Source organism: Emydura macquarii, unplaced genomic scaffold, assembly GCF_026122565.2.
Source record: "Emydura macquarii macquarii isolate MOO-44397 ecotype Brisbane River unplaced genomic scaffold, CSIRO-AGI_Emac_v2 contig_1027, whole genome shotgun sequence".
Taxonomy (NCBI): Eukaryota; Metazoa; Chordata; order Testudines; family Chelidae; genus Emydura; species Emydura macquarii.
Window position 1 is genome coordinate 4,264,100 of NW_027131164.1, and position 21,099 is coordinate 4,285,198.

Genomic DNA, 21,099 nt, shown 5'->3' on the forward strand with positions numbered 1-21,099 from the left:
CTCTCCCCTTACCCCGTCCCTCTTCAGGGACCCCTCTCACGAGCAACTCCTCCTTCAGGAGGTCCGCTCCCTGCTCCGCCTAGGGGCAGTAGAGGAAGTCCCACCTATGGAAAGGGGCAGGGGTTTTATTCCCGGTATTTTCTTATCCCCAAGGCAAAGGGGGGCCTCCGGCCCATTCTGGACCTCCGCCGCCTCAACAGGTTCATCAGGCGGCTCAAGTTCCACATGGTCTCCCTAGCCTCCATCATTCCCACACTGGATCCTGGGGACTGGTATGCCGCTCTCGACTTGAAAGACGCATATTTTCACGTGTCTATCCTCCCTGGCCACAGACGTTTCCTACGGTTCATGGTAGCTGGTGGCCACTACCAATTTGCAGCCCTCCCCTTTGGCCTTTCCTCAGCGCCCAGGGTCTTCACCAAGTGCATAGCGGTGGTAGCGGCCTATCTGCGGCGCAAAGGGGTCCAAATCTTCCCCTACCTAGACGATTGGTTACTTCGGGGGAGGTCCAGACTCCATGTAACCAACAGTTTAGCCCTAACGTGCGCGACATGCAACAGACTGGGGCTGCTCATAAACGAGCAGAAATCCACGCTGACCCCAGTACAGCGCATAGAATTCATTGGGGCCACCCTAGATGCAGTACAGGCCAGGGCCTTCCTTCCACTACCCCGATTCCAAGCTATGACAGACATTATACTCGAGCTACAGAGATTCCCCACGACAACAGCCAGACGCTGCCTTCAGCTGTTGGGACACATGGCGGCATGCACATATGTGGTAAGGCTGGCTCGTCTCAGACTCAGGCCCCTGCAGGGGTGGTTAGCGTCAGTTTATGCCCCAGCCAGACATTCTCTGGGCAAGATAGTCACTGTCCCACCCCAGGTCCTAGCGTCCCTGAACTGGTGGACAGACCCGAGACACGTGATGGAAGGAGTTCCATTTGCAGACATGGTCCCCTCTGTAACACTGATTACAGATGCCTCCGACATCGGATGGGGGGCCCACATTACCCACAACCTGAGTACTCAAGGCCAATGGTCAATGCAAGACAGATTGCTCCACATAAACATTCGGGAGCTCCGAGCCGTGCTTCTAGCCTGCAAGGTTTTTCTCCGCTTTCTCAAGGGGCGGGTGGTGCAAGTCCTTACCGACAACACCGCAACGATGTTCTACATCAACAGACAGGGGGGGGCACGCTCCTCGACCTTGTGCCACGAGGCGCTGCAACTATGGGACCTTGCGGTGAGAAACGATTTCCATCTGGTGGCGTCTCACCTCCCAGGGGTGAGGAACGACGAGGCAGACCGCCTCAGCAGGTCGTTCTTACCCCGCCACGAATGGTCGCTTCATGGGGAGGTTACAGCGTTTCTCTTCCGCAAGTGGGGAGTTCCCCATCTGGACCTCTTTGCCACGCTACAGAACAGGAAATGCCAGCTATTTTTCTCCCTGCGCGGGCGCGAACAGAACTCCATTTCGGACGCGTTCCTGATAGACTGGTCGGGGCCACTTCTCTATGCGTTTCCACCGATTCGACTGCTCCCCAAGGTGCTCTTGAAAGTCAAGAGGGACAGAGCGGATATCATCTTGATCGCACCGGCATGGCCGAGGCAGCACTGGTACAGTATGCTGCTCGACCTCTCCATCGCCACACCGATCCCGCTCCCGAGACGATACGATCTCCTCTCCCAGGAACAGGGTCGCCTGCTCCACCCAGACCTGGACTCCCTCCACCTGACGGCATGGAGGCTCCATGGCTAACGGAGGGAGAGAGGGCTTGTTCTGCACAAGTCCAAAGCGTCCTGCTGGGGAGCAGGAAACCTTCCATCCAGGTTGTATACCGGGCAAAGTGGAAACGCTTCACTTATTGGGCACAGTCACGTGGCATTTTGCCTCTGGACTCAACCATCCAGGCCATCTTAGACTACCTCCTACACCTAAAAATGCAGGGCCTTGCCCTGGCCTCCCTAAGGGTGCATCTGGCGGCCATCTCGGCCTTCCATTGCCCAGTGGAGGGGAGGTCTATATTTTCTCACCCGATGTCCATCAGGTTTCTCAAGGGAATAGAGAGGTTGTTCCCACAAGTTCGTGAACCTCTGCCTCTCTGGGACTTAAATCTAGTTCTCACTATTCTCACAGGTCCCCCTTCGAGCCTATGGCTACATGCCCACTTCTGGTCCTGTCATGGAAGGTAGCCTTCCTGGTAGCCATTACATCGGCTAGAAGGGTCTCCGAGCTAAGAGCCCTAACCTCAGACCCTCCTTACACGGTGTTTTATAAAGATAAAGTGCGACTGAGACCTCACCCGGCCTTCCTGCCTAAGGTGGTGTCCCAGTTTCATTATAACCAGGATATCTTTCTCCCCGTGTTCTTTCCCAAACCACACGGATCGGAGAAGGAGCGGAGATGGCACTCACTGGACGTCAGGCGAGCCTTAGCTTTCTACATAGACCGGACCAGGCCGTTCCGGAAGTCCACGCAACTCTTCGTCGCAGTGGCAGACCGCATGAAAGGCTCACCCGTCTCCACCCAGTGCATCTCCTCCTGGATCACCACTTGCATCCGCACCTGCTATGAGAGGGAGAAGGTACCACTCCCGGGACCGATTACGGCGCACTCAACCAGAGCCCAAGCCACCTCGGCGGCTTTTCTGGAACGAGTGCCCCTGCAGGATATCTGCAAAGCTGCAACCTGGTCATCGGTCCATACCGTCACCTCCCATTATGCCATCGTGCAACAAGCAAGAGAAGACGCAGCAGTTGGCAGAGCCGTGCTGAGAAGGACTTCGCGCCACTGACTCCTTCCCACCACCAAAGGTATGGCTATATAATCACCTACATGGAATGCATATGAGCAACTCTCGAAGAGAGAAAACAGGGTTACTTACCAGTAACTGTTGTCCTTCGAGATGTGTTGCTCATATCCATTCCAAACCCACCCTCCGTCCCCGCTGTCGGAGTCGGCAGAAAGAAGGGACTGGGGGCCCGCGCGGTCGGTGGTGCCCTATATACCGTGCTATGCGCGCGCCACTCCAGGGGGCGCCGGGACCGACTGCTGCGGTTGCTAGGGCAGAAAAGTTTCCGCAGGCTCATGCACGGGGCGCGCACTCACCTACATGGAATGGATATGAGCAACACATCTCGAAGAACAACAGTTACTGGTAAGTAACCCTGTTTTTCCAAGCTGCACAGAAAATCTTAGCAAATGCGCACTCCTTCACAAGTAGGGATTGAGGTTCATCCACACACTGAACCTTGTATCCGAGACTGGATGCAAATGTTTCACACAGCTCTGCATTGGGATCTATTGACCTTGCTAAATCTAGCCAGCAAAGAATTGTAGGCTTGCATGTGGGTTGGGGGTGAATTGACTGGGGCCCAGGAGCATCCGTGAGCCTAATGCTATATGGCTGACATCTTAGAAATTGTCAAGCACCTTTATATCCAAAGCTTAGCTGGTAAAATGGGATTTTGAGCAATTTGTACGTCAACCACTCTTTAGTCTCACCTAAGGTTGGTTTGCTGTTATGCCATAATGTTGTTATCTTGAGCACAGTTGTTTGGATTTATGCATATGTACATTTAAAAAAATTACTGTCCTGAACTTGTAAATAACTTTTTATCTTTGTCTAAGCACTTTCCCAGTACACTGCCATATTGCTGTCCTCACACCACTGCTCCCAAGCAGAGTACTGATTTGCTTCGGGGAAGGGAGTTTCTTAAAAATGCAGCCAGACAATTCATTTTTGTCTTTTACTAAACGCCGCAGATGCTGGGAGATAAATTCTGCTTTTGAGAATGTTTGCGTCTCTCCCGCTAGAGCTGTGTATGGATGACTTGCAGGGCTCAGGGCCACACGTGAGTGCATCTTCACTCTGATCTTGCCAATAGTTATTACTGAGTATAGGAATCACTACCCTGAGAATTCCTATAACTAATCACACTAGTAGGTCCTGTGATGAGCTGTGTTAGCAGGATTAGTCCCTGAGTTCTGAAAACTGGAGTAATGGTGGCAAACTCTTTACTAAAGTGGCACTAGTAAGCATTGCCATCATGCAGTTAAATACACACAAAGAAGTGTACATTTTCTAGGGAGCATGAATTCCTTAATCCCATTAGAAGACAGTCATGTGTGTAATTTACAGTTTTGACACTTGCTTCCTAACTGTGCATTTCCTGAGAATTGCATAGACTAGCTAGCTAAAGCTAACTTGTGAAACAATTTATGCTCTGCATGAGGTTGCTATTCATGTGCCAAGGACTTTCATGGAAAATGTGTGCAATGTGCCTCTTTCTGTCACTTACACTAAACCATTACTCATTAACATTAGTTACATGCTGCAAAATGAGAGATTTGGGAGGGAGAGAATAATGAAACTGAGGAGGATCCAGTACCAAGATGAAAACTGGGCTATTAATAAATGCAAAATGTAGAAAATTGAAATTGGATGTATAAAAAACGTGTGTCCTAAGTGGGAAATCATCTTGCTCCATGTAAAAGCACTTACAGAAGGGTTACATTTGGTAACATAAGAATTTATTTGAACTATCCACCCACAAGAATACACACTGGCACTCCTGAACAGTACAACACTCTTTTCCTCCAAAGTTTGGATTAATTACACAAACATGCTTTTTCTCCTTCAGGATGTTTGCTGACTTTGTACATTAGCAGTTCCACTTATTCAGGAGTGCGATCTGGTGCTTACAGCAGGGGACTGGGAGCTGGGATGCTTGTGTTTGTATTCCTGGCTATTTCATTTATACAGAATGTATCACTGGGCAAGTTACTCAACTTCCCTATATTTCAGTTTAGCCATCTGTAAAATAGGAATTATAAGCCTTACCTTCTTCATGGGAATGTTGTGTGGCTTAATTTTTATGAAGCACTTTGAGATCCTGAGTTGAAAGATTCAATATAAGTTCAAAGTATTAATATTTATATCATATTATGCATATAATGCTTAGCATCCATCCTGGGGCATAGAAGGTCCACAGGAAAAAGATATGTGTGCATGTAGTAAGATATTACCAAGCCAAATAATTTTTAGATATTTGTATCTTTGTTCAGAAACTTTCCTGGAATCTTTTTGTGTCCTAATTCTATTGTTCCCTGTCACAAAATACTGTGGTTGTATATATCTAATGTTAAGGTAAATGGCTAGCTAATATAACTAACAAAAACACTGACTTTAAATATATAGTACAAGGAAAAACTCATTTAGAGCATTAAAAATCTTTTTATATTCAGAGAAAATGACAGTATCTCATCAAAGGTTCTTGTGTGTAGATTTCAAATGAGATTGCAAGTGTTTAAAATATTGACTGAGAGCAAACTGAATTGGTGAGTCTAGAAAGTCTTGCTTTGATGAGAGAGAAATATAAGAAAATGTCTGTTTTGTCATGTGCGTTAACTTGGATACCTTCTCTGCACAGCTGTGTTAATAAAGTAGGGTATATTTCTGTGACCGTAGGGATTTTGCCTGCAGGTTCCTGCATGCTGAGTAAAAGAAATGTTGATTAATGTGACACTCTCAAGTCAAATGTGGACTGTAGATTACCATTAAGTACATCATTATGTTATCTTTGAAAAATGTAGTAGGTTTCATCTGACAGATAATGGCTTTTCCTCTGCCAAGGCAACAGATGAATAATAAACTAATACATTGGATGAACTAAAATATATCAAAATAAGTGTTATTTCTGACAGACAAACAGCTTTTGGTTTCCATAGATTCTTGAAGGACTCAGTGATCTATTAAGAATGCTTTATGAAACTTCCTCACTGTGTTTCTTTCCAGTCCTGTGATTTCAAAGTATGCCTTATTTCTGCATGCTAATGTTTTTTCATATGGATCGATGGTGTGTGGCTACGGGATCTGCATGTGAATTTTAGTATCGTACTTGGATGCAGTTATACTGAACGTGGGTCACTGTAATGGATCAGTTATAAAAAGTAATGGATTGCTTCCTGTTTCTGCCAGCTGATTTGATCTCTGAAGTTCATTGTAAACTGTGAGTTACATAACTGGTATGGAATCTGAGTCCTAAATTCTTATGGTTAACTGTGATTACATTAACTATTTGTGCACCCCAAATAATTTAAAACAGGTTCTTCAGCAAGAGCCAAACAAGCTTCAGAATATTTCTCCCTTAGAAGTGGAAGTGAATCGCAACCGCCGTTGATTCTGTCACTAACATAGAGTGAGCTAGCAAGTCGTTTCTGAGCCTGTTCCAGTTTTTGACAGTATGGGAACCACAGTTTTGTCAATGGACTAGAACATTGCTGTTTTAAAACTGCAGCATCTCTGTGAAATGATATACACAGAGATAACTTGTCCATTTACAGCCAAGATACACAAGTGATGAAACCTGATGGGCTTAAAACAGAATTCACCTACTCTGGCAAGTCAGGTTTCTTTGAAAGGAAAAAAAAAAAGGTGTCACAATCCTTTTTATCATTTCAGTATCTGTACATATGCTCTAGCACTCTCCTCTGTGTGTGTGTGTGTGTGTATAGTGCATTGTTATCAAGTAGTAAAAGCAAGGTACAAGGAGTCCTGGGTCCTATTTCCAACTCTTCCACTTTACTTGCTGAGTAACCTTGGGCATGTTTTTACCTGTGTGAGTGAATTTGGCACCTAAGTAAGTGGCCTGATTTCAGATGAGCTGAGCATATCTAGTTTCCATTGGCTCCCATGGCAGGTGTGGGAAATGTGCACCTCTGAAGACCATGTCACTTGTTTTGGTGCCTAAAGTTAAGTGGCACTCAAGTTTTAAAACATTGGTCTTAACCTATCAATACTACAACTTATCCATCTGTTAAAGGAATAGTAATATCTACTCGACCTCGAATGGCACTTATTGAATGTTCTTAAAGTGCTTTGTGTGTGAGGCACTAGTGCAAAGTATTTCTGAGTTTCTTCTTCTGATCTCCTCACCATACCTCTAGAAAATGTGGAAGCATCAGTATAATAAGCCTTTACATGTGCATGCATGTGTGATACTAAACCACCTAGTATAAGTATGTCTGTCAACCCCAAGTGGGGGCATTGTTGACCTTGCCTGTTTTACCTTGCAGTAAAACTAGAGTGCCCTGTCTTCACTGTGTTTTTATCTCAGGATCGCTCATGCATGTTAGTTACCCCAAGGTAAAAAATACACCTTCTTTAGCAGTGAAGACAAGGCCCGAGTCTGTCTGTTTCTCTCTGGCCCAAAAACCTTTTAGATAAAATTCCATCGATACAGAAACCCCATAAAACATTTTGGCTTAATTGAAGTGGAGGTTCCAACCACCTCTACTTATTTTTTAAATTGTCATCATCCCTGCTGTTTGCACTTTACCCTCTCCTGGGAAAATCAAGCTATCAGAATAGAGATGCATGTTCTGTTTATTCATAGTTTACAGGCAAGATCAGTTTTCATTGTTTTAGACCAGCAACCCAATGCTAAGGATAGCATTTAATATTGAATGATCATCTGAAGCCAGTCATAGTGTTCAAAGTAGGGCATTTATAGACTCTGCATAAAGAAAAACTTGAAATTAACCTTACTCTGTGATATGAATCTCTTCCCTAAGGTTTCACTCTTGCCCTTAAATATCTAATTTCCCTATAATTTGTTTTATAAAAATCTATTGATCTTGTAACTGAGCTCAGGGATTACATTGTGATTGAAAGCACCCCTGTATTCCCACCCTACACATTATTGTAATAATCTTTGTGCAAAATATGCTTTGTGAGGTATCATTTAAAAACTAATAACATGCTGATCATCAGTAGTCTTTTGTAATGTATGTACAAAATGGGTATTAAGAGTTACGAACGTAAACTGAAATTAGGACTAGAGAGTGTTTACCAGACAAGTTTGGGGAGTGGGTAAACCGGTTTCTCAAAGACAAAGGACAAATTGATGCCGCTAGCCTGGTGTCATCAAAGTTGATTGGCAGTCACCTGTCAAGTGACTTTAGCAATGAAGTGGGGCAGAAACAGATGGATCTGCATTTTAGCAAACAACTACATGGAACCTCTTTCACCACAAGATTTCATGTCTCCGTCCTCGCAACTGGAACAAACTTTATCTAGGGGTAACCCTCAGGGAAATGCTTTTTAAAGGGTGACTGGATTATAAAAGTGAGGAGCAAAAACACTCCAATATCTCTGTCTCACTCTTTCACCTGAGACCTTTGACTTTGGAGGGAGATCCTGACCTCAGAATATGGTCAGCCATGTTGCTGGGAACATGTGGTAAAGATTTTGCCTTGAACCAAGTGCAGCTTGTTAAAATGCTTTGTACTAGCTAAAACTTATCTTTATTTCTCTTGTAACCATTTCTGACTTTAATACTTGATACGTGAATTCATTTAAAAGCCTATCTTTTATTAATAAACTTGTTTTATATTTTAATCTAAACCAATCCAGTGTTGTGTTTAAAATGAACTGCTTGGTAACTCCAGTTAAAGTAGCAAGCTGTTGAACATTGACTCTTTACACAGGCAAAAGACAGTGCAGGACAGGGCTGGACAGTGCAGAACACATGTTTTTGGAGAAAATTCGGGACTGGGAGTGTGTTGGGGCCACCCTGTAAGTAGTAACCAAGGTGGGCGGAAGCTGGAGTGTGATTGGAGTGACTGGAGTGTTGCTGTCAGGTTCTGGGGTCAGAGTTGCTGGGCCAGGGCTACAGCTTGCACAGGAGGTGACCTGCATCCTGTTAGGCTGTTTGTGAATGGCCCAGCTTGGGAGATATAACAGCAAAGCATTATAAAGCACCCAGGGTTATAGGACAGGTGGTGACACAACCTCTCATTGGTCTGGACTGGATCTTGGATGTGACATACATGTACCTGAAAAGCTATGGATTGATAGTATTGGACACCAAATCCCATAGGTAGTGGCAGTGGAAACCTGCTAATGTCAGGCTGTTTTGAAGGGACATATGATTAAATGTAATCAGATTCTATGCCAGTTCATTCCTTGTTCATGCTACCAAGCAAGGTTGCCTGTTGCTTCTATTAGTCATATGCACACTATTAGGAACTGGATTAGGAACACTGGTCCATTTCATATATACTACAAAAGAGCTGACAGATGGCAAAAACTTACAGTTGCTATCAAGATTTATATTGGACACCAAAAGGTGAAAGGATCTGCATCCTATTACCAATCTGTTGAACCATCCACGTCTTTGAGCCTTAGATATTTAAGTCAGAAGTTTATGGTGAACACACAGCATGCTGGCTGGGGACAAAACCAGAGAGAACATGTGTATTTAAAATTTCACATAACTTACTTTTAATTGCAAGTGCATGTATCATCTCTAGTGTTGAAACAGTGCACCTTCATAGGACCTTTCAACTGAGGACTATAAAATGCTTTATAAATAGCATTTCTTGTCACAACACTCCAATAAAGTGTAAGAGTATAAGCATTTTACAGATGGGTAAACAGAGGTATGGAAAGGATAAGTGACTTGACCAAGGAGATTCAGAGAGTCACCAGCACAATCTAGAATAGAATAGAACATAGGAGTCCTGAATGTTTGTCCCCTGCACTAGACTTATTGCCTATTTATATAATAATATTTTCTTTGTCTTTTGATTGATGAGTACCATGAGAAATTGGCTTCCCAAAGTATGAAGAATGATTTCCTTACACTGAGGGACAAGTAAACCTATATGCTTTAGTTAATATGGATGATAGTAATTATAGTACTTAGCACTTATACACTGCTTTATATCGTCAAGCTGCCTGATTGACATTTAAAAACTGGCTCCGCAAGTTTTAGTTATTTTAGTAGCATGAAATGTATTAATATCTTTGGTTCTTCTAAATGGTTTCTACTAGTGTAAATGTAGTATTTTGTATATCGTGTGAGATTTGTTAACACTTCAAATACTAATAAAATATCATAAGCGTAGTAAAGGTTAGATACTTGCATTCTGATTAGTTGCAGTAAGTATACATTCAAACTGAAGGTAAATGTCCCAAGTCAGTGGGGTTCCAGTGCGGATTCTGCATGGAACAGAAGCAACGTATTGCTTTTATGAGTATTTGTGCCAACTTAATAAGATACTTTAAATTATCTCTTTTATTTTTGTCAGTTTTATCCTCATGGTATCTGCAAGTAAGTTAAAATTGAACTGTGTCTTTAAACAAATCTGGCAAATACAGACTTTAAAATCCAGGATCTGGATGCTAGCAGAAAACTAATGAACAGTTGATAAATGGCTCAGAAATACATATATTTTAAAGCTCTCTTTGTATTGTGTGAAAAAACAAAAAAAGAAAGAAATGTGCCCTTAAATCCCTCTTAACTCCACCTTTTAAACTTGATATAGTACAATTTAAATATATATATATATATATATATATATATATATATATATATACAGCAGCAGCATAGCACAGGAGAGAAAGGGACATAACTGCTTTCTAGGTTTTCCTTCTCTTGCCTCTAAGCTTTAGCAACTTTTCTCAAAGCAGCTAATCCTGTATCTATAAACTGTAATGTCATAGGATTAATGTGTGGCTGGGAACATGGGTCAAATCTGCTTTAGATCACTAGAGTTTGAGTTCAGCTCCTAGCTGAAATATCGCAAATACTCCAGCTGTTGGTTGCCTTTAATAAAAAGAGGCCCAGGATTGATTTTCACTGAGAGTGTATTTTTCTTTGTCCAAATCAAGGTAGTATCAGCTGGAAAGTGTAGGGGGTTCTTAAAATGCTTATGCCTTCAACATAAATAACCCTTTCAAAGTGCTATCTGAAATACATTATAGAAAATATAATGTGGCCTATTATTGGCATTTTCCATATTTTTTTTGTGTTACTCTGCACGGCTGGGCCACCAAACCACAACCCAAGTCAGTGGGGCTCCCTGTAGGCTAGGCATCCACCCTGGCAGTGCAGTTTGCAGGATCTGGGCTTAATAGACAGGAAAGATAATTAATTTAAAGACAAAATCCCAGCCTAAATCGTACACTGTATGGAATAATTAAAAGAACCCTTTGAAATCCGGGCAGTCTGATAACTGGGCAGAGAGGTAAGTGATTGCCTCTTCTGCATTTATGCAGAGTATGTTGTGAAACACAGCAAGTTTCCCATAATTACCTAGCACTGTAACATCCATCATATCTTTGGTTTATTCTGCCTCCTTCGTACTAATACTACTAGCTGTTGCAGTTGTGTATCTTTACAGGATGTTTCCTAAATGAATGCTCGTTTGATAGTCCAAGTTACTTGAAAATGGAGTAACATCCCACAATATATTTTCTATAATGTGTTCTCTAAGAATATTTGACCACAATATGTTTTCTGTAATATATGCTCTAAGAATATTTATACAACCTCCTCAATAAAATAGAAATTAAAAATAGACGTAAGTTAAATGTTTCCACTTAATGGTTTGTTCATGTTATTTTTTCTTTCTTTATGCTGAGGTCAGAATATTTCCAGTCCTTATGAATTAAAATCACCATGCAGTTTGAAAATTCATATATTATAGTACAAAATTGTGAGCTGCATTATGCAACATTATACTAGTCTCAGTAAATGTGCTGTGTCCTAGCACAATGGAGTCCTGGTCCATGACCATGGCTCTTAGTTTCTATTTATTGGTAATACAAATAAATAACTACTAATCTTATTTTAACTGTAGTTATAGCCCCACTGCATTATGGTTTGATCATCCTTTATGTAGTTGCACTCCCTACTGCAAAGACAATGATTTGATAGCTGTGATTTTATAAAATCAGTTTTCTCCTGTAGGAAACAATAAAGCTCATGAAATCATTAAAATAAAAAACCTGCACAGACACAAAAAATTACTTTTCCTATATACTGCCCTCTTGTGGTATCACCATCTTCTCTACGTAACCATTGACTATGTTTATAGCATTGGCCACTTGCTTCTAAATTGTACTTTGAGCCCGATCTGAAGTCAATGGGAGTTGAGGCCTCTCAGTATCTTGCAGAATCGGGCCCTTAGTTGCTCACTTCAAAATAATCTGGCATTCCATGTAGCACATAAATATCTTTGCAAGTTAACAGTGCATCTGATAAACTTAAAAAGGAGACGTGTTAAAAAAAATCTCTCTCCCAGAATTTGATATGGTGCTAGAGGACTTTCCTGACCATCTCTTTCTCATGGCTGTTCAGGTTCTCCGCTCAGTGCTGCTGTTTCCAACAATAGAACGTATGGCTCAATCCCCGCAAGGCAAGCTCCTGACACCTGTACTGTGCAAGCTTCGTTACATTCTGTACATGCCAGTCTACCTGCTGTCATTTCTCCCGGAAAGAGTCAAAACTTCCATGGTGCGGTTTGTGCTGCGAGGACTGAAATGTCCAGATGAAGCCTCAATAGTTACCTCCCTAAATCTCTTCAGTGTGGATTGTGTTGGTGAGCAGAATATTTTTCTTTTTTACTATATCTGCTTTTTATCTTACTGCTTCAACGAACGGGTGCTGTGCAGGGCAGGATTCATTAAAAATGAACTTAACGTTAAAACAAGAACAAATCTCTGAATACATTTTAAAAGAGAGGCAGGATTTGTCTGTTTCCTGATGTCCTTTTCTCTTCTCAAGCTAAGAATTCTAGAAAGGATACAGGGAAATTTGAAACAGCTCATAAAATAGTGTTCTGAATAGATCCATAAAATGATCCACAATATTGGAATGTTAAGAACCCTATCAGAATCAAGAATGGATGAAGTTGGTAGTATGTCTTGCAAAATTATTTTCTGAAAGGGAGAATGTTAGGTTTAAAATTACATTTTCCCAAACAATAATAAAAAAGAAAATCCTTATCTATACTATTAGCAACCCCTTATGTTAATTGAAAGGATGTATTTTAAAATCTAATTTACTTTGCATCTTTTGTGTTTTTATTTACTTTTTTCACTTCACTCAGTTTGAACAATGAACATTTTGACATTTGACATGGATGTTTATTTACAGTCAATTTTTTTTTCTTTTTGGCGGTAATTAACACTGCAAAGTATTTAACGGGAAAGTATTTAACGGCTGTTAAATCCAGAAAAGAAGATCCTGCTGACACTTACACACATGAGTAACTTCACACATGTGAGGAATTTCATTGATACTTTACATTTATGAACTTCAAAATTCTCCAAGGAAAGGCAGAAAGTCAAAATTCTTCATATGCTCTGGCATATTGTAAAATAAAATGCACGTATGAACTTTGTACTTCTTTTACGGACTAAAGCAGCTTTCACGTAGGGAATTGTTCACCCAAATTCTGCTGAGCATTCCAAAATGAAAATCAAACATATTGTGGTGTTTTCCAGATATTTTGGTGAATTAACAGGTGAAAACACTTGGTATAGGTAAGGTATAGGTAAACACTTTGGTATAGGTAAGGTGTTGGTAAGGAGCACATAGGCATGTAGGTAAGGGGCATGTCACCTTTTACAGAAGTCATCAGTTTGGGATTATTATATCCTAATTGGGAAGAAAATATAAGGTCACAATATGTTTTTGTGTTCCTTCCCTCAGTACCCCAGCCGTTCCAGAACTCATTGCCAGGATGCAAACATCTCTGTAGTTTTCATCGTGCTAAGTGCACTAGTTGCTTTAATTTATCTAACGTCTTCTCACACAAAGAGAAGATTCGGACATAAGCAACCAATGATGTCCAACCTTATAGATTTGGGACCTGATCCTCAGCTGGTGTAAAATTCGTGTAGCTCCATTCACTTGTCGATTTAAACCATCTGAGGATCTGGCCCTCTGAAGCCAATCTTGCAAACCCTTATGTAAGTGGACCTTACTCATGGAATCAGTTCACTGGGCTGCATCATGCCATCCATTTTTAATCAGAATTCCCCATTGATTTCAGCAAAGAATATTGTTTGGAAACTGATGGTGCTATGTGGCCCATTGACTTCAAAGACATAGGTTACTGCTACCCAAGTAAGTAAGGTTTTGCAGGATCAAACCCGTTGGCCTTTTTGTAGGTTCACAAACAGTATAGAAGGAAGCAGAATCATAGCATGGGCATCAGTTTAGCAAAAATGCATTTAGCTCAGCAATCTGGCCTATTTAAATCATGTTGTATGCAAGTACTCATCTGCAAACTAATGTAGCATATGAAACTGTCATAAAAATGTTGTTCTGATTGACTCTGCCTTTTAATAAGCTATTAAATATGGTTTAGAAATGTTCTGAAAATGAATTTGTTTCTCCTTTCCAGGAAGTTTGTGTGTTGACTCATTAAAAATACACATATTACCTTTGGCACCTACATCTGTTGAATTACTGCAATTGCAATAAAAGCTATGATTAAGGGCAAGAAAAAATGGTAAAAGTTTCCTTAAAAGTAATGTGTCCATTAAAACAAACTAACCTGCCAGAGATTCGTTACCACATCCAAAGCTTAGTCACAACAATGTGTTTTCTCTCCGCTGAAAGGAAATGAGATTTATAAAACTTAATTATAACAAGGCTTTAAGTTCCGATCCTGTTTTCACTGAAGTCAAAAGTAAATCTCCTTTCAAAGGAAGCAGAATGAGGTCTTTAGTGAGAATAGTCAACCAAAAAGATGAGTGTATGAAGATGGGAGGGTTGCATTCCTTTTTGTCCCCCCAACTATTGATTGAAAATATATTTGCTTCTACATGTGAGCTAAAATAACATTTTGTCTTTATTATTTATTGATTATTATTTAGAACCCCAGTCAAATATTGTGTTAGGTGTTGTACAGACATACAACAAAAGATAGTCCCTGCCCCAAAAGGTTTACAATCTACATTCCAGACCGAAGACAAACAGACAAATGGGCTGGGAAAGGATTGGAAGACAAGATAATAAAATAAAAAGCATTTACCTATAAGGTGCCAGCCTACAGTCCTGAAAGCAGTGTGTTAAACGGACTGTCTCCAGATAATCAAAGACTTAGACTGAAATATTTTTTAGGAAAGGCATTTGAAGCAAAAATGTTATAAACTACAAACTGATTTTAGGATCTGGAACCAAGCATTTCAAACCTGCACTAATGAAGAGGCAGAAGAAATGTTACAGTACTGAGTATGGGACTTGATTGACCTTGCCATTATGTGAAACATGGTCAATCAGTAGATTAGCACAGAAAAATTAATTTATAAATTCTCCTGCCTAATAAAAATAATTATACTATAAAACTTCCCTTATTCTTCAGTTTTGGAACATTTTTGTCATTTTAATGTTTTGAAATCTAAAAACATTTCTTCAGTGACATAGAAGTATGAGGCTTATGGTGACAGTAAACCACTCTATCTGCATAGGACAAGATTTATTGTCCACTAGTTTGACTGGCAAACTTCCTCCATTTGTTTCTGTAAAATTTCCACAAAAGCACAGACATTACATAATGGGTAAACACTGCAAGGCTTTTTAGAGAGGCAGGCTTGTAGGTCAGAGGTTAACGTCTGGATGATAGTGAAGATACAGATAAGCACAATAGCAAGAAAAACCTCCAAATGGCCCATATACGCAGTCATCCTTTGTGATCTTGAACCTGTGACTTCTCTTGAGGAATCTCCCTGTTTGTTTAACCTGTTTACAGACCAGGGGAGTAGCTAAAATTCTGTGGGGGGAAGGTTTGCTTTATGTGGTTTGGAAAGGATGGGGAGGAGTGATAAAATCATAACTTGGAAAACAGCATTTGAAATTGTTTTAAACATCATAAAAATTAAGAGTGGAAACAATAATCTTCTTTTCACTATATTCTACAGGGCTGTGTGAGGATATAAAATGACATAGAAATAAACTTGAGCCACAGAGTTTATTATAGACATAAGGTAAAATTTTTCAAAAGCGCATATGTCCCATTTTCAATAGTGTCTCAGGCACATGGAGGTATTTAGGCAATTAAGTTATTTTGAGAATTTTACCTCTGGGGGTCAATTAGGATGTTTGAGTCTGGATCTGGGGAAGTTTGGGAATGCTCAGATCCCAGGATTTGTTTCTCTTTAAAACAAAGAGACATTAAATAGTGATTTATTATCTACAGACAGTTCATTTTGTTGCATTCAGGAGAAAACAACATGATGTGATTTATTTATGAAAGCTTTACCTTTATTGCCAGTTATGGAAGCTAAATGTTTAGTGGTTAGAGAGTACTAGCTGTCAGGACTCCTGCATTCTAACTGCAGCTCAGCCATTGACTTGCTGTTTTATCTGAACGAGTCACTTCCCGTCTCTGCCTCAGTTTCCCCATATATAAAATGGGAAGCTTCCTTGCTAGTAATGTTGTTAGAGCACTTTGAGATTAAACCATTATAGAACTGCTAATTGAATTACATCATGCAGTTAAGCCTGTCGTGCAAAAGCATTGTGAAAACTTTTCAAAACTATTCAACACCCACCTTCCCCAGACTTTTTACTAATTTTAAATGTTTTTAAAAGTATATTAGAAGGGTAGTTTATTTACAAGTCTGTCATTTTAAATGCTGAAATAATTCTCAATAACAATGGTTTTCAAATGTAGGGGCCTAAATTAGGCACCTAAATTAGCTTATTTTTAAGCTCTATCTTTGCTTTGAAATGAAGACAGTATCATTTACAGAACTTATTTGCTTGCATTGAAATGGAAGTCTTAACTCTTAAAAGATTATGAGCCAAATCATCAGCTTTTGTAAATGGGCACAGCTCCATTGAAGTGCTCTGGTCTGCTCCTAATAGTCCGTAAACTAAAATCCTCTGGACGGGCCAAGTTAAGAAGGCATTGCCTACAGTGTTCTGCTAATGCCTTTCACCTTCACTTAGGGAACTAGTTTTCCTGTGGTGGTGGTGATGATGTTATTATAGATTACATTATGGCCTAAAGCCCTAGTCACAGTCGAGGTCCTATTGTGCTAGGCTCTGTACAGACACATTGTAAGAAACAGTCCTGGCCACAAAGAGCTTACAGTCTAAACAGACGAGACAAAGAATACGGAAGGAAATCAGAAGCACACAGAATTATAGTAAGTCACCCAAGGCCACACAGCAGGGCAGTTTCTTCTGATAATACTGTAAGCTTTAAATAACCCAGTCCAGTATTATAATGGAGAAACCTTTCCAAAATTTGCCTTGGCCTTGGTAGCCCGAGATTCTGAATGTAGAAGTGACATTTAGTTACAAGTAAAATCAGGGAGATCAGCGTCTTGCCTGCATGATTTGAAAGTTACATCTATATAGTATGGACCAGATTGTTATAGCTGTACAGTAGGAACCAGTGCAGCCCCCGGAGAAAAGTCTCCTCCCTCTTTCCCCTCCACCCTTGTGCACTCTTGCAAGTGTTAGTCACAGTGGCAGCCCTTAGGCTTCTCTAAGGGCAGATCTGCATTTATAGTGTACAGACACTGCACATCCAGCTAGCACTGGTATAAATAGCAGTGTAAACAGTGAGGCACTGCTTAGATGAGTAGAGTTACAGACATGACAGCACCCTGTACCCTAAATGGCTCTCTACGTGCCCAATAACGCCTCCTAAGTCTACACTGCTAATTTTTGCAGTGTGGTGTCCTACTGCCTCCCTGATATCAGAGGCTTTCCTTCCCACGGGGAAAGGCCCTGGCAGAGGGGAGCTCAGGCATCTCCCCACTACCAAGTGCCTTCACTGCCTACACCACAGTGTGGACACAGCCTGCCTTTCATTGCAGTATTTAGCTATATGTACTCTGCACACCACAGACCTTACTCCAGTATCACAGCTGATGCTAGACAGATGGGACAGGAAAGTCTGATTGGCACAACATCTGATCTCCCTCTCTTGTTATCTTCTGACTAATGGGGATAGGAAAAGAACTTTCCCTGAGAACAGGTTATTCCCAGTCCAGTGGGCTGGCCCAGAATGGCAAATCTTATTCCCCTTTGCTCCTGCAGTCACAGAGCCTCCTCCGCAGGACCTGCTGTGCTCCCACAGTTGAGCGCCACACTGTTTGACATTTCAAATTATTATTGTAATATGTATTTTTGCGAGGCTCGTAAGAGAGTGTTTCCTTACCTGTGGAAACATGGTAATATTTTATCACCTGCTTTCCAGAAAAAGGGGCCAAAGAATAACAGCCTTTCATATTTTTCATGTTTCCTCTGCTACTGTTTATTTTCCTGTGCGTTAATGTTTGCTTAATGTTGTCAGACGACTTACCTTCCCAGGACAGCACTTAAGCATGGATGGGGAAAAAAACCACATCTGCTTTATTCTCTCTGCGAGTGAATTGAAGTTTTCCTAGTTTAGGAATAGGATGCTTATATTAAATTTATTGGGGGAAGGTGAATGACTTTTATATATTTACAGTCATATTTATTTTTAAATCACTCTGCTTTCTAAATGTACCCCACTTCCAAAAGAAAGAGAGAGAAAAGTTTAACAAGGGCATTTTATTACTTTTTAAAGTGTTTATTTTCCTACAGATGCCCTGTACATTCATGCGTGTACATATATATATATATATATGGAAAGTTCCCATTTGGTTTATTTCCATACTCCTCATTATTTTTCTTTTTGGAAGAAAAAACATATTAAAAACTGTCAGTTTTATTCCCATCATAAATACTACTCATAAGTCTTGGATGTTTTGATAATGGAACCGTTGATAACTTCCAAGAAGTACACAACACACTGTGTGTTCACCTTGCTGGGGTGTCATCCCTGTGAGCTGAGTTAGTTTGACAAACTTGTGATGAGTCAGGTGATAGATACACTGTTCAGAGTGGAAGTGGAAGGAGAAAAACCTGGAGCATGGAGGAGGTGTTGAAAATAAGTATCTGCAGGTAAAACAGATGCTAACAGCTGTGGTCACTTTGTTAGTCACTAGTATTAGTGACAGTCATCTGCATAGTGGTGCTTTGTTCCTTTGGGCCTCTCCCAAAGACCACTGAATTCAGTGGAGAAACTCACGTTGATTACAACAGGCTTTGGTACAGGCCTTTTACACAAAATGTGCCTCTCTCAATTCCATTGGAGTATATCTAGAGTAGAGTTTGTGACCATGTTGTAATCTGAGTTAATTGATTGGCGATTAACTTGATTTGGGTAACAGCTTTGTAAAGCTGACATAGACGCTCCACAAATGTTTTCTCCAAGGCACAAACACGTACAGCTTTCTTTAGGGTAAAGTGGTTCCAGCAAAGCTAACTTAACACTCAGGGGTAAACCACAAACATTTCTGTCCTGGAGTAAACATTTGTGGGGGTATTTAATTAGCATTTATAAAGATGTTAATTAACTCGAGTTAAATTTTAAAAGCGTATTTAAGGCAGGCCTGCCATGTGTCGTGAGAGTATTTTTGGAAGGGTGATCTCAGCTACTGGTAATTTCAGTTGCTTTGTTCAGCAGTACAAAACATGGGACTGAATTCAGCCCAAGCTAACTCAGGAAGGTGTAGGTTCACCTTCCCACACCAATTATGTCCATTGTGTCTGAGTGGGAATTCACTCCCTTCGAAAGCGAGTGGTGGACCAGGTGCTGCCCTCCATCATGGTTCCATGAGGAAGGGTCAGCTTTAGGCCCCGATCCGCAAATGCATTGAGGCAGACTTCAATAGAGCTACTCACATGCTTAAACACTTGGCTGGAATGGGGCCTTGATTCCCATCAGAGCTCTGTCAGGAGCCTCTGCGTGGAGCTGCTAAATTGGCACACTCTCTGCCCATCTTGGCCCCTTTTGTAGCCACCCCCACCTCTTTTTGAGGTCCCTTCTATGCCCTTCATACACAATACGTGTGGCAGTAGCTGCTTTCCGCCATTGAAATCTAGACCCTACCAGAATTTTCATCATCAGGGCTGTCTGCCAGAATATGCAAGTGTCTAAACTGGAGGTGAGTTTGATTGGTTAAGACTCAGTTCTCTCCATCAGTTGAAGTCAATGGGAGTTGCACCCAAGTAACTCTGAGCAAGATTAAGAGCGTAGATATTTCAATTTCTGTCACACACCCCACCCAGGCTGTGTATGCTGCAATGCACAAAGAAAATGAATATTTTTCTCGCTCTTTGACAAGGCATCCATTGTTTGTTAAAGCACCTGGATATAGTTGTTGAATAATATTTTGTTTATTGTTGCCTTCAGCCCTGCTGTGCTTTTTTCGAGTGCTCCTGGCTAATTTTCATGTATAGTTGTGGTCTTGCTGTAACTTTAATAGCATGCAGATTGGAGAAGATGTTTATATTAAATGCAGCTATTATGTGTGTTGGGGATTTTTATTATTATTATTATTCTACACTAATTAAAATGTTTTGATTTGAGACCCATGTGTAAACCAGCAAGGAAGCCAAAGCAAACGTTTACATCATGTAAATCTCCAAACATCAACATTTTTTCTAACTTTTATTTTTTTCTCGTGTTCCTGCTTCAGTCATCCCTGGTACTAAACAGTTCCTTCTGTTTGATGCTTTAAACAGTAAATTATACAACATTTCCAAGATTGCTGTTGGCAATAATTACAGATAGAAAATATGTTTTCCCCTTAGGAAATTACACTGCTGTTTGGTATTATTATTTCTTACCACCGTGTTCTGAGCTTTTCTAAGGAATGACAGAGATTGCTTCCTTGGGAGCAAAGGATAAACTGGAAAGGAAACTAGTGTTACACTCCTCTGAAGAACCTTACAATAAGATGGGCAACTTACCAGGAAAAAATGTGACCAGATGGTAGTACATTCCCTGAGGAAAACATATTTTCAAAGGCTAAATCTACTCCTTGCAGGTCATTTCAATTTGACATGGTAACTCAACCTAGATTTGATTAATCACATTGCAATTTGGGTAATTCTGTCTCAGCGGTGAGAGGACATTTGAGAGACAGGCAAACTGTAATATGTAAATAAGCTACAAAATACAAATGAGTGAGGTGGCTTGTGTTTCCACCCCTTCGGAAATAATTTTCATACATTGAACTCTAATCATTTTTTTTCTTTCTTAGGAAAAATGTGGCCAATAATCCAGTGTCTGTGTGCAAGTTGGTGTTACACAGTTATAGAATCTAGAGACAAACTGTAAACTCGTTGGGGCGGAGATCAGATTTTCATGTGTGTGTGTTCAGCATTTAGTGCAATGGGGTCAGAATCCTGGTTGTGGCCTTTGCATACTCTCTGAATACAAAGAATTCATAATAACAAAAAGACC

General features: G+C 40.8%; 1 protein-coding gene across 7 annotated transcripts in view; it reads left to right on the forward strand.

The window, feature by feature from the left end:
• Window positions 1-21,099, forward strand: part of LDAH (lipid droplet associated hydrolase) — a 165,164-nt gene that overhangs the window by 114,881 nt on the left and 29,184 nt on the right. For 6 of the 7 annotated variants that reach the window (XM_067544707.1, XM_067544708.1, XM_067544711.1 and 3 more), the window contains one exon: window positions 12,153-12,393. In XM_067544707.1, the coding sequence (XP_067400808.1) occupies window positions 12,153-12,393 (241 nt within the window). Of the gene's footprint in view, window positions 1-12,152; window positions 12,394-14,205; window positions 14,303-21,099 lie in introns of those variants that run through there. The other variant, XM_067544709.1, reaches the window with a different exon arrangement.